Here is an 18,327-nt window from a genome sequence, read left to right on the forward strand (position 1 = left end):
GAAAATACTGCAAAACGAACTTGAAATAGTGTCCCTTATTCGTCTGTAGTTTTGTACCTAAGTTGTTTTCTATAACCATGGTTAGGATCTTTGCCCGTCTCGCCGAGTGCGGGCGTACCGGCGCAGCCCCGGCCGCCCGGGCGTCTGCTCGGTGCTCGGTGTTGATAGGCAAATGGTATCGGTGACTTTGCCCGGGACCGTGCCCGATGCCTCAACCTTCATTTGACAGGCCGCACCGAAATGAATCAAAAGATGAGTGATCCGCGATCCGCTATGTAAATTACTCTTAATCTTTGGAAATTAATAGTAGTTATTTAAAAGAAAAGCGTAAGATATGACAGTACATAATATTATAACAACGAAATTTAATGCGTGTTTTTTTAAGTTCATTAGATATTGGCCAGGAATAGACTTAGTCGCGACCCTTCAGTGGCCTACTAGATCTCTAGTGTTAGCTTTTGCCTAATTCTGGTTTGAATATGTACGTGATTTTAAAGTAGTTTCAGCATTTCTAACTTGTCGAATAATTATATTTTCTGAAATCAGAGATTCGATTTCGTACAATATTTTAGTTTTTATTAAGTGTACAGGTGTATTCATTTCAAACATATGTTTATTTTCTTCCTAGTATATCAACCATACGTGCTTTCCGGCATAAAGTCACTATACTCGTACTAATGGTGATACTACTCCTCATTTAAAACATAACATACATAAAATTTTAAATTCTATACGTTGCCGTTAGTAACAACGTTAACAAAATCACGTCGTCCTCGAAGTATTTAGTTTCTTTCGAAATCCGTATCAAATGAAATTCCGCGTGTGCGTGCACTATCAATGAGATAACCCGCAAACTGGGTTGACATCGTAGTACGCAGGGCTCCAGTGTTTTTCCGTTGCATTTATCTATATTTATACTGTCTTTCGACGCGTCGCTAAGCTATTTGGGCCACATGTTAACTCGTTACTTTTTATTTTGTCAAGTTTTAAAATAATTTTAAAAGTGGAAAGGAATATTCGAATAATACTCATGTGAGTATTATCCGACTGAATTTACAAAGATCACGTCTATTAGATGATGATTTTAAGTCGTAAAGTTTGGAGAATTGTTGTTGTTATAAATACGTGATGCCTCCCAATACATAAACTTAAGATATTAATGCAAAAATTTAAAGCTTGAACGTTTTTTGTTTTTAATCTGTTTTTTTTTTTTTTTGGGATTTTCGTCCTTTCAAGACATGCCAATCACATAGTGCCTTTTTCCTTTTAATAAACGAGCTGGCATCTCTTCGAACATCAGCTCCCGATCCCGTCTGTTTCGCTCACACTCCAACAGCAAGTGTTGGACATCTTCTGGCTTCCTGCATGTCTCACAATTAGGAGACGTGGTTTTTTTCATCAGATATCCAAAACTTGCTGTTGGGTAGTGGCCAGAACGAAGTCTCAACGAACGTTTATTATATTTAACACAACTCCGATCTAATTAAATCTTATTTTTAATTCTCACTTACTTCTTAATAGTATTATAGTAGATACATAAAAGGTAACAAGAAAGGAGATCAACTTAAAAGTCACGAAAAAAAAAACTAGAAATAGTGATTACAGTTAAAATGTATGAATGGGAATTCTTGTCCGATCATTAAATAGCTGGGTTATTACTACCGTGCCAAACTTGGAGGCATTAATGTAAACTAGTTGCAATATTACCAAAATAAAATACCTCCACATAGAAAAATTACAATTGGCTGATGCTCCCGCCTCGACCAACGTGGTCAGTTAATTACTTTTGTTATTGTTTCTATTTCTTTTTTAATTTCTAGAAGTTAAAGACATAATCTACTATTATACATGTCACACGCGTTGATATTTATATTATCCATTGCTTTATTATATTTTGCTTAACGGTGAAGTACGTGCTTTTTCTTGCATTTTCTTCTTTCTTTTTAGCCGACTTCAAAAAGGAGGTTATCAATTCGACTGTATTTTTTTATGTGTGTTACCGCGAAACTCCGCCCCTGGTGGTCCGATTTTGATAAAAATTATTTTAATCGAAAGGAAGTGCTTGCAGATGGGTCCCATTTTTTTTTAAATACCTAGAAGACTAGTAGATTTTTGTTATGTAATATTAAAGTTTTTGCAAACGGTATCTCGAAACACTTGATTAACTGTGGGCTTCTCATTCCAAAATCTCCATTTCATATTGTTATCTTTGTTTGTCAAAGAAAATGACAGGGATAACGATAGGTTCTATATACAGAGTGTTTGGTCTCAGAACACCACGGTTAATCGAGTTCCGATTACCGTGACGTGGTCTACATTTGTCCGTATGTAATATTATATAGTATTCTTTTGTTATTGTACCGTTGTTAAACTCGACCTCAAATCTAACTCTCCGATTACCGTCGGCGAACTTCAAAGACGATTTCTTTTCATGAAGATGTACATATTAATTACAGTGATCTTATTATATGTTGAGTTATACCAAACATTTTGGTATATAAAATCTTTTTATTGGATTTTAGTTTTACTGTTTTCATTTAAAATTTTCATGAACTATTCAAATTCAAAAGCTAAAGAGTAAATAAAAAATATATAGCGTTTGCGTAATACAGCTAACCTATATTTTACCAACGATAGCGATATTTAAATGAAGGGAAAAGAAAATATCTGTTGGAATATGTTTTGAATTCATAAACAACCCCCCATTAAGTTAACGGTTATGCTAATGAATATAACATGGGGGCTCTCAAACGCCCCCATACTCAGAGAAAGCGGTAACTCCCTATATATAATGGAAAATATTTTCGCATTGAGTTTTCCTTATTTTTTTAAACCGATCCTCCAAACCCTGTAGTTTGTATGCGTTGCACATAGTCTGGGCTTGGTCCCTGCGTTATTATAATTGAAATGTATGATAAAAAAGTGAAAATTGTTAAACTTCCAACGTGATGATTTTTTGACACTTATGAATATAAAGCCTCTTATAAATTAATGGACATAAATGAGAATGTTTTTAATAAAGATATTTCTGACAGGAAAGAAACAAAAGCTACGAGTATAACGCGATGACATCCGTCCCATGATTTAGTTAGACAAATCATCGGTCCAAAAGGCTAAACTTAGTGTGGTTTTGAGTCCAAAATTTCAATATAAAACATATCGTCATCGCTGTCATTATTTTTAACAAAATAGAGATAACAATGTATTTTTCAACGGAGATTTTGGTCTCAAAAACCCACGTTTAGATATTATTTTGTAGTAAGTTCAACATTCGACAAAAAGCGAAAGTACAAACAATAAAGTACTAAGTCACACATAATAGTACAGAAATGCAGTAGATCGGAATATCAAAGCTTGTGATTAATCTTGGGTTTCTAAGACCAAAAGGCTCGTTTTGTATAAAATAATTAGAGGGAAGACGATATGTTTTATACATATATTTTGGTCTCAGAAACCAACGGAATGTTAGTTTGTGCTGTTGCTATCAGCTCTATAGAGTCCGCACTTCAAAGTAGCGCCTTCAACGAACACGCGCTGCACATTTGTAGTTACGACCCCTTACGACCTTTATGGTATTACGACCCTTTATGGAATGCAATGGGCAGTTACATAGATTTCTAATATCCTTTTTATTTGAAGTGCCTGCCCATTATTGGCGGTAGAGGGAACATATAAGATGGTGAAACATCATATTTCTGTGCGTCCGCTCATCTATAGGCTAAAGGTAGGCAATGCAAATGCTGATGGCTGTGGTCAGCGGTCATCTTGCTGTTTTTAGCGAATTCCTAAAAAAAAAACTGACTTGTTTTCTCACTTTTATTATGCGTTTGTGTAAGTGCTTACTAACGCTGGTTTGTTTAATTATTATACATTTCTTGGATACTAAGCGCTCTTAGTGACGACGTATGGACGTGTGGAAGATAGGGTAGATGTCGAGGGAACTTCTTAGTGTACCTTAAACATCTCTGAATCTGACAGTTGAATTATGAACTAGTAGTTATGAATCACGGCCTTTAATATTCTTAAGTAATGCACAAAATGTGTACAGGTAATGAGTTTTAATGAATAACGAATACAACTTAGTTAATTGTAGCTATGAATATGCATTTCTCATAAACGTTTATAATAGCTCTTGCTTATGTTATCAAAACTATGTAAAATTTCGAGTTGCTTACTCTGTACGAGTATACTGCTGGACACGTTTATTGGGACAGTTTGTATTTATCTGTTGATTAATTAGTTCTTCTAATTGACACGACAGTTAACGTTTAGTTTAGATGCTTCCAAATTAACTACGCAGATAAATACAATATATTAACATTTGCTTCACTGATATTATTCTTTAAGATCATTTTATGCTTTTACTAGCTGTCGCCCGCGACTCCGACTCCGTCCGCGCGCAGTTAAAGAATGGGGGGGGGGGGTGTTATGAAAAATAGATGTTGGCCGATTCTCAGACCTACTCAATATGCTCACAAAATTTCATGAGAATCGGGCAAGCCGTTTCGGAACGGGAAACGTTTCGGGAACGTTTCGGGAACGAAAACTGTGACACGAGAATTTTATATATTAGATGGCAAATCAAGCTTGCCTTTCATTCTATTAATGTTCGGTAACTTATGAATTTTCTCATTATTTTATTTTTATAATCTGTATAATTTTGTATGAATGGTAATAATACTCAGAAAATAAAAATGAACGTCACTGTCATACATAGTTGCAAAACTGTCATGTAATTTAATTTAAATGATTAATTGAAGGCCCAAGCAAGGACGTTAACAATTAAGGCAACATTTAAGGTGCACTTTCACTACAAAAATTCACAGAAATGACGGAACAGAAAGTGAGTGTAAAGCACGACAGTTAAGGTCGTTGGTAAAAAAAAATCACAGAAAAGGTCATATTTATTACGTCTTTATCAGATATTCGTAAATCAAGAAAGTTCCGGTGTAGCTTGGAATCTGCGAGGAATTTCGTTTTTTTTTTTAATTTAAAGCTGGAAAAAATGAAATGTATTAATTGTGCTCTAGGAATTACCTAATTAAAATTACTCTAAAAACTTTACTATACTGTTACTACTACTAATATTCTTAAAATTAACGATTACTATATATGTTTGTAAGCTAAGAATTTGTACGTTTAGGTGGATCCATTTAATACATTGTAAACTGTTCGCCTTCTTATAACAAAATGATGACGTTTTAATATGCACCGGTTTCGCTGCTGCATTGTATACAAAATAAAAGTCAATGACCTTGATATCCAAATACTTAGATAAGGTATATTTAATAACGTCAGTTCAAAAATACTCACAGCATTCTGTCCCTTCGTTGAATGAAATTTAAATCTGTTATGCGTTGCATGCGTATGTCAGACGCGGATTAAAAGATTCGTATCTTTTTGTTCAAGTTTAGGAGTTCAAATATTTTTCTTTTATCTCCTAATTGAGAGGTAAACTGCGTAACGTTTTAATTTCTTTTCTGTGCATTTCTTTTGATCGGTCTTATCGCGGAGACGGAAGAAGGAAATAAAAAAATCAAAAAGATAGCTTAATCAGATTATTATGCGGCGAGAAGTTTTATGGCGGTCGTTTGTTTTATTTTTGTGATAGTCGTTAAATCTAATTAAGTAATTTCCTTACATTTAAAGGGCAACTTAATTTGTCTGTTCCAACAACAGAGTTTCATTTAGTCCATTAATTAACTTACTTCCGTTTTCACTACGCCACTACCTATATTGCACAGTGATTATTAAATTACATTCCTACAGATAACTGAATAATGATAGATTTTTCATTACTGGATATAATATTGAGCGTCGGTGGCTCAGGGGTTAAGCACTTGACTTGCAATCTGCAGGTCCTGGGTTCGAAACCCGCCATGTACCAATGTGTTTTTCGATTATCGTTAAGGAAAACATCGTGATGCAACCTGCACATATCTAAGAAGAAATTCAATGATATGTGTGAAGTCAACCAACCCGCACTTGGCCAGCGTGGTTAACTATGGCCTAGTCACCCCTAACTTGGGGTAGGCTCCGAGCCCCTCGGTGGCGACGTATAGTGAGCTGATGATGGATGGATATAATAGAATAAAATCAAACTGCTATTACTTTATATAGAAATTAAAAAAAAACTTAATTATGTGTTCTTCCAGACTATGTTCTACATCTGTGCCAAATTTCAGCGAGATCTGTTGAGTCGTTCCGGACATAGGTTTCAATAAACGTCTATCCATCTTTCTAAATATTCGCATTTATAATATTAGGTCCTTACATATGAAATTGGCGTTTTGTATGGGAGGAACAAAAAGTCGAATATTTTTTAATATAATATATTTAATTAATCAAAGTATGAACCATTATTTTCTATGCCCTTTTGCCATCTCATAGGTAGTTCATTGATCCCTTTACTAAAAAAAACAGTCGGACGGGAATCAATAAAATCTTTGAAGGCGATTTGGACTGCCCCATCGGAGTTGAATTTTTTCCCTTGCAAGAAGTTATCCAAATTTCGAAAAAAATGGTAATCTGTTGGAGCAAGGTCCGGGGAGTACGGAGGATGTCTTAGACTTTCCAATTGAAGCTCTTCTAATTTAGTAGCCGTCTGTTGCGCAGTGTGTGGTCTAGCGTTGTCGTGAAGCAGCAGTGGCGTGGAGCGATTGACCAGCCTAGGTTGTTTAGCCTCTAGCTTTTCCATCATGGTTTGCAATTGCTGACAATAGACATCAGCCGTAATAGTCTGGCCAGATTTGAGAAAACTGTAATGAACAATACCGGCACTAGTCCACCAAACGCTTACAAGTAACTTTTTTGGGGTTAATTTTCGCTTGGGGCAGGATTTGGCTGGCTGGCCAGGATCCAACCATTGCGCTGAGCGCTTCCGATTATCGTAAAGAACCCATTTTTCATCACAGGTAATGATTCGGTTTAAAATACCTTCATTATTGTGCCGGTTTAGTAATGTAACGCAACAGTCGACGCGCGTTTGCCGGTTTGCTTCAGTCAATTCGTGAGGTACCCACCTTTCAAGCTTTTTAATCTTCCCAATTTGCTTCAAGTTATTTAAAACAGTTTTATCACTAACATCGCAGCCTGCAGCTAACTCGGACGTGGTTTGCGATGAATCCGCTTCCACAATAGCCTTCAACTCTTCATTATCAACTTGAGTCTCAGGCCGTCCACGGAGCTTGTTCTGCAGATCGAAATTTCCAGAACGAAAACGTTGGAACCAAAAACGAACTGTGTTTTCTTTTGCAACACGACCGCCATACACATCATTCACCCTTCGAGTCGTTTCCGCAGCACTAGTGCCACGGCGGAACTCGAACTCGTAAATAATGCGATATTTTAAGTTTTCCATTTTGTAAAATGAGTGACGCAAACAGAAAAAAACAGAAGAAAAAAAACAAATGAATGACGGTCATCGAACCACAAATACATGAGTCTATAGCTGTACAAATTTGAATTTGGAATTCCTTACCAAAGAGGAGAAATTCGTGATTAAAGTGGCCAGTACGAAAAACGCCAATTTCATATGTAAGGACCTAATATTAGTAAGATTACTGGAAATAATAGAATAAAATCAAACTGGTATAACATTATATAAAAATGAGCGTTTTTGTATACAGGTAACTAATACTAACAAAGTATATATGGACACTGCTATAATTTGCTTGTTTTGTTAAACTCCTTTTCCACTAACACTGTCTACCCCCATGGTACTAAGCGTGAATAAAATTCACTCTTGATCTCGAAGCAATATTTCAAACATGTCAAACGGCAGTGTAAGCAAATCAACCTGCGAAGCGACTTGCGGTCGGCGCCATCTGTCCAGGCATATGGTGTGTTTTTTTATGTACCTACGATTTGTTTGTATACCTCACTCCTTCCCACCTTTGATTGGATGTAGCCCTTTCCCTTTTGCTCCCTGTTTTCCTTCAAGTTACGGGGTAATTGAAATTGAACACTGCATGCGGGTAAGTGAAAGGACTCTTCATAGATTAAAATAAATAGGAAGGATTAGGTAGTGTTTAGACTAAACTAGTTAATAAATTATTTTAACGTTTTCTTATATCTATCACTACATTGTAATTATTGTAGAATAATAGATAATTATCATAAAAATTGGCGAAAGTGATTACAATTATATTTTTATAGTTTAGCAGTTGTACAGAAGATGTTTGGAAAATTAAAAAAAAAGATAACAAAAATTAATATTTAAAAGGTATTCTATAATTATAGAATATGAATACGACGTTATGTCAAAACGATATTAAGTCTCTCAGAGATCTTCCTGTTTAGGTCTTAACTGAAAAAGGCATCAGCCTTAATCTATGTTACTTAACGCGAGGTATGTTGACCCATCGGCTTGTCTCATCAACTTTGTATCATAAGGTAATAAATAAGGCAAATATTTTGAATATTCATGCGTTTACATATTTAATTGGCTCGGAACTTTAGAAGAAATGTTATGAATACGCAATAGAATTTAATTTACGGTTTAAAATCTTTAAATTGTTAATTACGGAAACGTTTGTATTTTAATATATGCAATTTATAGTCTATGAATGGACATAACTTAATTGAAAATAAAATTATCACTGTTTTTCTGAAGATCGTAAGAGGGACGACAAGATGTTTTTTTGTACGAGTGTTTCTGTAGTGGAAGTATTCTACAAAAAGCTCCCTAGATTTAATTCTCTACGAAGTTGACAACTGATAAGTTGAGACACTCTGAATTCTAAAGAGTGACTTAAAGAATGACAGTTTTGATGAAATAGCATCTTGGAATCTTCACTAATCTTCACCATGACTAAGATCGTTAGAAATTGATCAACTCCACAGCAAAAACATCGATATAAAACACGATTGTAACACAAACACAAATGTACGACAGCCGGAAAATCACAACTCCAAACCTTCGATTCAATGTTACGTAACAATCGAATGAACGCCCTAATCGATTTCAAATACGACATAGACCATAGATAAAAAATAGAAAACGCGTAATGTGTGACAATCTTAACTTCACAGGTGAGAGAGGTGCTATTGCGGTTACTTCTCTCAGAAAATATATAAAACTTAAAAGTGTAGAAATTAACACAGAACATGAGACATGACAAAACAGCTATAGTCCGACAAGGATCTTTTAACAAGACAGCTACCGTCCGACAAGGATCTTTTGTCATTTTTGGACATTGCCAGGGTGGCACTATTGAGATCTATATGTAGTTTCACTTACCTCACCGGGTCAGATAAATTTGTCGGTCTATAGTTTAAAAGCTCTTCATAGGCGGGGATCTAGGCGTTGACTAGTTAATAATACTTTAAGTTATCAATCTCACACTGATTTGCGTCAGTCGACTCTTTTGACCGATTTAAGTCGATCCTAATGTCAAGGAAATTCACTTTATAACTAAATCTATATATATTCTAATTAATTGCTGTCTGAGAATTAAACAATGTTATTTTAGTGTTATATGTCAGGATAATTTCCGTGTTATTAATTTGTTGTGTTATTTTTATATAGTTACTGGCTGTCACCCGCGACCCCGTCAGCGCGGAATTTAAAAAAAATCTTATTAAGTAGCTTATGTGTTCTTCCAGAACACGTTCTAAATGTGCCAAATTTCATCGACAGCGCCCTCCTGTTAATTACAACAAAAGTGTCACAAAATCCTTTTCGTTCTGTCGCTGTCACATCACGTTCTTTCATTTATGCCATTGTCTATGCCTGTGTAGGTTTTATATATTATCTGACAGAACCAACCGAGATAGCAGCGCCACTTTCACAGGGCCAGATTTCCTTATTTTAATATATTTTCCTAATTTATAATAATAATTATTATCATAAATGGATGTACGTCAATTCATTCAAGTACTAAATACCTATCCTAATATAAGTATTTAGGTTTTTTAGGTTTAGGTATTTTAGGTTTTTTGTAGACTGAGCTAAGGCTCGTCTACAAAAAACCTGAAACTAAAAGTGCCACATATCGCTAATTTAGAATTAAAAAATTACAAAATCACCTCGCTTGTAAAATAATAATCTAACAAAAAAATCAATTTATTCGAGCAATTCAATTTTGTAAGAGTTAATTTAATTTTACATGAAAAACCCCACAAGGCAGCTTCAGGTAATAATAGACAATAAGTATGGCGGCCACCTGCGCGTCGTCACACGCTGTGCGACACATGTGCTCAGCTTCCGCTAATCATGTCTTGTTCCATGCTCACGACGACACGACACTAGTCTAGATAAATAGTGACGTCACGATATGTGAGATATTCTACAGCAGACTATTCGAGAAATAACCAACAATAAACTGTTCAAGAAATATACGACAAGAGACTGTCGCGAAATCATTCGATTCTGAAAATTACAAAACTGATAGAAAAAATTAATGTCATCTGAAGAAAATTAAGCAATGGAATGACAGATTATCTTTTTTCTGTGATTTAGATCTGAACTTATCAGCCACAAATTGAAATCGTACTAAGACGTCAGCGAATGAAAGAGCTGTATGTGATCATATAAAAATCATACAATTTTTATAACTGTTATGTAAAAACGTCTCATTTCACTAATAAATAAAATTTAAAACTTAAATAATCATCGTTTTTTAAATTAAAAAAAATCTAGACTCTCGTACTTCTTTAACTTTTCACACGTAACCTTAAAAGATGGAATACCAATTCATATTTCAAGAAATATTACTTTTCCTTCGAGTATTTCCGTCACGTCTTTTTCTACAATTTCGTTTAACAATGGAAACATGCTGTAAATTCGTTGACAAATCCTTTAAAATAATCGGCGCGACCCCACGGACGGATAGCATCGATGCCTCATTAATTACCATACATTATAATGCTCTCAATTGGTCGTTACCAACCGATTATTATTAGAGCACACACTTTTGAATCATTTTAATAATGTATCGTAATTTAAACCTTATCACAATTGAAACAAGACTTACTTTTCATTATTACTGCATCTTCTAAATGCGTCTGATGCTGGCGATAATTAATATCAACAAGTTGTTCTAAGAGTTTAATAATTTAATCTCATTACGTACATTCATTCATTATTATTCATTGATAGACCTTTAACGTAATTGTATGTACTAATAAAAAAAAGTAAAATAATAATAATAATCAAAATAGAACTCAAGCTTAAGGGACAGATCTACAAGTCAATTGTTAGACCTGTCGTATTGTACAGATCTGAATGTTGGGCCACCAAGTTTTCGGATGAAATAAGATTGCATGTAGCTGAGATGCATATGCTAAGATGGATGTGTGGTGTGAAAAGATAAAGTTAAGAATGAGTATATCAGAGGAAGTTTGAAATTAGCGTCAGTTATCGAGAAATTGAGGAGCAGAATGTTAGCGTGGTTTGGACATGTTATGCGGAGGGATCATGTTCATATAAACAAAAAAGTAATGAGATTGAATGTGGATGGCTATAAAGGTAGAGGAAGACCAAAGAAAGTATGGATGTATTGTGTGAAAGAGGATATACGTAAGTAGGTGGTAAATTCAGATATGACGGCTAATTGAGATGTATGGAGGAGTAGTAGGTACATACTGTACCGACCCTCCATAGGGATAAGGGCAGGTTGATGATGATGAATCAAAAAATAATTTTTAAATATTTTTATGGGTCTTGTTGTAATGCCAAGGTAAACAACGTATTATAAATAAATAAATATATGAACTTATGCATGATTAGAGAAGAGATTGTGTTGATAACAATTTGCAGAATTTATACAAAAAACATAGCTAAGTTAGAAGTTATGTGGCACTGAGCTACTTAACTTCTAACTTATCCTTAAAGTTTTGGAAGGTTACTTTATTAAAGTTCAGGAGAAATTAGATAAAACAACCAAATACCTAGACTGGGGGTAGCGAACCAATTCCACAGGTTCCGTCGATGGCGACACAATGTTTTAGACACGACACTGATTTATTATGCACTAAGAAAATGGTACGAAAAAGTGAAGTACGTAATATATGAGAAGTGTAAACGAGTTATTCGCTCGAAAATATTAACAATAATAAAGTCAAAATTGTTTGATGGAACTTCTATGAACTCATTAAACATTTCTTTAGAAAAATAGTACATTCATACGTAAAGGATCACCACCTCTGGCCTAGATATCGTCTTCTTTTACATTCTTAATTGTAGAAGACTCTAACTAGTATTTTGTCACGTTATCTTTGGAACCGATTAGACATCTCAAATTTCTATTTCCCATACCAAAAAAAATATTAATATATACAACGTGTGTAACATAAATTATCTCCCGCCTTGAGTTTGACAATCTGTCATTTACGTGTCATAGAGTTGCCACAAGGAGTTTGAGAACTAAATAAACAGACAGCAACGAGTTCACATCATATCTATATTTACGATCATTAATAAAACTTTGGCTAACCTGTGTTGTTTTTGTTCCAGTCCAGAGTTCAACGACTGATGAGTTTTTTTCGACCGAGTTTTTCGTCTAGTTTTTTCCCGTAGTTTTCATGGAACTCCGCTAACAGATGTTAATGTTTAAAATTACTATTTTAATTGCTTATTAATGAGAATCAACAGAAGTATAATCCACGGATTTTTATGTTAAAACATTGCATATTTTAAAAAAATATCAAAAAAATACTAACGTCTCATATAACATACTATAGTTACAATAATTAAAAGTTATATTAATTATACATACAATACTAATTATGTATATTTCATAAAATATACTATCATATCTGATTATACTGTATACGATATTTAATTTTCGAATCATACCAAACATTTGGCTTATATATTATTGTGTAAAATTCAATGGTATGTAGAGTGTAGAACTTTTCTTCTTCGAGCACTTATATGTGCGTGTGCAAGTAAATGTTTAAGTTATAATTATTCCACTTGTGTAATTGATACGAGAAAAGTGATTGGTGACGTCATTGACACGTGACATATTTGCTAATGAACGCATCCTGTCTCAATCAGCAGTCTTGTTGCGTGCCCCATACGACGACCGTTTGTTAATTGCTGTGGGAACTTACGAAGAATTTCGCTTCACTAATCTGAGTTAAATGAGCTCTGATATGGTTACGTATGATATTATGTTATTATCTATACAAAACAAAACAAAAACATACAGAAGAATTGAGAACCTCTTATTTTGAAGTCGGTCAAAATAGAAACTATAAGGTTAATCGGTGTGTTCCGTAAAACGTAACGTAAACGAAAACTCAACCGGTAATGACTTCATCTGAAACAAATCATGGATTGATTCCGACCAGCCATAAGTTATCTGTGACATGCATTTTTGATATAAACAGCACACAAACACGTAATTGGAGCAAATTTGGAGTACATACATTAATATTTAAATTATGCGTTATTTGAACACGTTCATATCAATTTTCATGTCCTAAACATCTTAAAACATGTAACGAGAGGCAGTCGTACAAAGGCCATAATCACACAACTCTTTTTAAATTCCACCACAATACAACAGAAATAAAACACTTTACTAGGGCCAAATAACACATCAACACTAATAATAAATCAATAAGCAAGTAAGAGCAGCAATAAAAACGAACGGCTCAATAGATGAGTGTCCAGTGCCGGCGTGATTGGGAGAAAAAAAAAACAAGTGACAGATGTAGAGGGCGTCGGCCGCGGCCGCGCTTACATCACGAAACGGCGGGAAAAAATTGCGCCATTGATTTGTTAGGTTAGGAATTCGGTAACTGATTACCGAGCGTACTGCCTTTTACTCCGATGTTTTTTTTTTTTTATTTAAAGACGTGTTTGGAATTTATGTAGTAAAAAACATTACAAATTATAATACTTTGTGAGTCTTTTGGATCAAGATTAGGCTTTATGATCACGCATCAATCAACACGTTTTAATATATTAGACAAATGCGTATAATATTTTTATAAAACGACGAAAGCCAACGGTTACTGATTATTATTATTTTATAAACATACAAGAAAAAAGAACAATTTTTTTTTTTCGAAATATTTAATCGACAAGTCAATTACTCTTAAAATATTTCTGTTTTAGGACTACTTTTATATTATAAACGAGTAAGTGGCTACTTGAATTCATCGAAATAGCGAAATGCGTTGCCCGTAGACATCCGCAATTGCAGATTGAGTTGCCTACCTTTAATCGACGGGTATGCCTAGAAACGGGAAATGTACTGTTTCTGTGCGTCCTCTATATAAGATCTACCACTGTTAAATTTGCTTTCACTGTTTATATTTTTTTGATTATTTTCATAATATCTTCATAACTTAAGCTTTATCTCACTTTAAAATCCTTCGAGTATTCTACACTGAATACTTAGCCGGTACTCGTAAAAATTTGTTGTTTGCGTGAGACTTGTAGTAGCGGGTGTAATCAAGTAGTGAAATCTCGTACACGTTGCTGTACCGAACTTACTTAAAACTTCACTTTTATGACTTTTTAAGTGGCCATTATGACTATAGAGAAGCAAACTTAATGTCTCTTTGCCGCTACAAGACGCTGTCACGGCAACCCGGTGCTACGTTTAGTCTACTCGCTAGACTTTGATATTTTGCAAGTCTTTTTTCAAGTTTATTCATCACCAAGCCTTTTTTGATTAGTTTGCATTTATTATGTCGCGTTTAGTTGACTTTAAAGTGTTTATTTTACTTAAAAGAATATTCTTAACTGTTAAGACAGGAGTAAATTTTCTATTTACCAGTCTATCTATTTATAAATCTGTTGTTTTTCGTAGAAGAATATATATAAAGCTTTCATTAGCTTATTAGCAAAGGCTTTTAAGTTAAAACTTTTCGTTAGATTTTAAGTTTGTCCACTCTAAAATCTTATTTGCACTATAATTTCAGTAATAACCGTGTAACTGGGCTTAATTATTTATTTTTTTGAGACACTAACAAGATGAAAAAGAATTTACGTTAATTTACTTGTAAACTTGAACGCTCCTCAAATAGGTTAAAGTATGAAATATCTCGGAAAGGATGTGGCGGCATCACAATTTTTTTTGTCATCTCGAGTCCGGCGACTGGTGTTTTGTAATACGATATTTGTTATTATAATAATACCAGCTTTGTTTTGACTTTCGTGGTAACAGTTTATGTCGTTAAGGGAAATATAAAGATAAAAATCGCTGGCTGATGGCTGACAGAAATTGTCGCTTAGGAAATTCGTAAATTATTACTTTAAACTGAGATTATGAAAACTGTTTGTACAACGGTGTGGTCTTGCGGCCAATTTGAAAGAAAGTTAATATCAAAGTGTTACCGGAAATAATTTTTAGTAAACATACTCTCAAAAAGTATCCTTCAACTTTTAATGGTCCCTAAGCCTTTGTAAAACTCGTTTTAATAATTAAGTTAAAAAACAACTAATAATATTAGGCTTTACTTATACACAAAACGTAGAAGAATCGAATTATCAGACTACTGCGTTTTTATACGACACCGTCCCTTAACTTACTGCAGGATTTTTGTATTTACTAGCTGTTAATACACCTGTTTTGTTTGCAGGTCTATAGAGTTGTGGTTGAAGACAGGTCGTCGTCACAGCGAAGTGCTGGACGAGCAGAAGTTGAGCGAAGGACAGCTGCGACGCCCCGACGCTACCATCGTACTGTGGCTCAAGTGCGAACAGGTTATTGTTGTTCTTTTACATTCCGACACGTTTACCAGATGTTAAGGGATATCTCTGTTTTTATATGATCTGTGGTATTATTATAAACAGCAATGATTTGATTGTTGGTGTGTTTCGAGTATATTTAAAAAGTTTTGATTTTAAAATATTTTAATGCCACATAAATTATTCAAACATTCGTGAGACATTATCATTAACTAATATAGGAACGGCTAAAACACTCACGTACATAGTCGTATGTCCGATGTCGGCACCGACTACTATGAACTACTACTACTACTACGAAATTTGAACAACACCAATGACGCTTTGGTATCAACCTCGTCAACGACGCCGGCGCACATCGCGTCCCCCGCCCCCTCAAGACGAGCCCTAAGAATTAGGCGCGCAGTGAGTGACGGGCCGCGTCCGCAAATTAATACCAGTCCCACTCACCCTGATGAAGGGTCCCCGATGGGCTCGAAACTAGTCGGTGCCGACACCGGACATATGTACGTGAGTGTTTTAGCCGTTCCTATATAAGTTTATGAATGCCACATACTTCAATAAACAAACGAAAACATCGCCATGTCGTAAAAATGTATGATTAACTATTATTGTGGCAACCGCACCTGCATAACACCGTAATAGGAAACCGTCGCATGGCACCATCTAATGCTATGCGTTTGGTTTTTTCTGATCGAAAGACAGGTACAAAATCCTCACCCGTATATAGATCAGCAGATGCAGAGGGCGCCACCTGCCAATCTCTGTCCGCAGGTGACTTTGTTTACGTTTTTTATCCACATTAAAGCGGCTTCATTATGACCGGTGAGCCGCACTTAATACTATGTTATCAGCTCTCAATTAATTGTGCCCTTTTCCCATAAGTCCCTTCAACTTTAATTGATTGCTAGCGTAGACAAATATTAATGAGGATTTTGTCGATGTAGATTCATGTTAATTTTAACTCACTCCCCTTACTCTATGTTTCTGAAGTTACATTTTACAACCAACACAGGTGTTTTTTCTATAGCCTACCAAAAGTCTTTTAAAAAAAAAAGAAACTTAAATGCATTAGATTAAGCGCATATTTTTTAAAATCCAAATTCAACACTTTTCACTTTAATCTCTTGATTTTTGTTTTTTTTTAATTTCTTTTCTACTCACTATAAATACAGAGAATATTTTAAAGATATTTATTTAATTTATCTACATACCAAAAATAAAGTCATGTCATCTCAAGTTGGGGTTTGTTTTGTCAAAAATAAAACCGTCCGTCGTCGTTGTGTGGACGTACGCAGAAATTTTTCGTCTGTTTTTCATTCATAGTCAGTTTTTTGTTCAGCGACAAAGGAATTTGCGAGGCGATTTTTTAATACGAACGCTCGGCAAATATTGTAACACGATAGCCCGCTAATTTTTTATGTATATAGTACGAAGACTCTTTTTTTAATTGGGGAGATAAGGTAAATAAGGATGCTTCACACGTGATGTAAATGTATACTACAGTAGGGTTATTCTGTGTTTGCTATTGGTTCAACTGATAAAGAACGTTTACTTAGCCAGTTCACCTAGCATGAAACCTACTTGGAGAATCCAAGAGTAGGACATCTTAATTAATTCCTGCCATTGGCAACCTATAGCACCTTCTTTTTTCAATTGCTCTTTATTAAACATGAAAGCCAACAACAAAATACAGGAGTTAATATTTTATTATCATCGATCAATTGTTTTTTTTTTGCTGACAACAAAAATAAATTAAGCAGTGCCAACCCTAGATAACTAATTTGTACAGTATTAACTATTATTTGATAATCATACGGTAAGGAGTAATTTAATACATATTTATTAGAACAGGTGCAACCGTGCAGAAATGGCAAGCGAAAAAAGTGCGCGTTCAAATGCTATACGGTCATACAGCGCCGACAGGGTCGATGCCATTCTAGCTTTTGTCTGCTTTTTTAATATGGATAATGTTTCATAGATAATGGCGGCAACTCAAAAGCGAACGTTAAAACGAATTCTAGTCATTGTTTTTTTTTAATCGTATTTCTTTTGCTGCAAGTCTGTAAAGTTGTTTTAAGTGTAAATAATAGTAGAATGGTTCAAGTTTAAGCTTTATAGTTATGTATTAAAGCCCCTCTAATTCCAACTAGTCCAGTAAAATGGGGAGGCTGAAAACCAGCGCGGCCTACAGAGACAAGCTGGAGGCAGCATCAGCTGAGCCTCTTTCCATTAGCCAAGAACTATTTTTTTTCTCTTTTATTGATATCTTTATAAGTGTAATTTGTTTTGTTTTTGGTTAATAAACTTTTTTTTTTTAACTTAAATAGTATAATACATATATTGTCTTTTAACGATTACTATATAAGTAAATCTAGTGAGAGAATTTAACTCTAAGGGACTGCTTAGTTAAAAATTAAGTCTCTGAATGTGGTTTTTCTAAGCTGATTGTAAATAGCTCGGCGATCATAGCGCTATCGAATAAAGGAGTATGTAAAAGTAATAAAATTGTTCAATTCACTGGTATAAGTTGCATTTATTACTGTATGGTTTCTTTCATGACCCCAAGACCCTACAGATGTTTTTGTTTACAAAATAGACATGCAAGTATCTGAATACATAAAATGTGGGATCATTAATACGCCAGTTGTAAATTGTAAGAATTTCGCACTAGC

At 34.6% G+C, this 18,327-nt stretch overlaps 1 protein-coding gene across 1 annotated transcript in view; it reads left to right on the forward strand.

Moving 5' to 3' along the window:
- LOC106718906 (tRNA dimethylallyltransferase) overlaps positions 1-18,327 on the forward strand; it is a gene marked incomplete at its 3' end in the record, with an annotated part of 156,870 nt that overhangs the window by 118,637 nt on the left and 19,906 nt on the right. The window contains exon 4 of the mRNA XM_045680331.1: positions 15,544-15,667. Coding sequence (XP_045536287.1) covers positions 15,544-15,667 — 124 coding nt within the window. The remainder of the gene's footprint in view (positions 1-15,543; positions 15,668-18,327) is intronic.

Source organism: Papilio machaon, chromosome 12 (genome assembly GCF_912999745.1).
Source record: "Papilio machaon chromosome 12, ilPapMach1.1, whole genome shotgun sequence".
In the NCBI taxonomy this organism is placed as follows: domain Eukaryota; kingdom Metazoa; phylum Arthropoda; class Insecta; order Lepidoptera; family Papilionidae; genus Papilio; species Papilio machaon.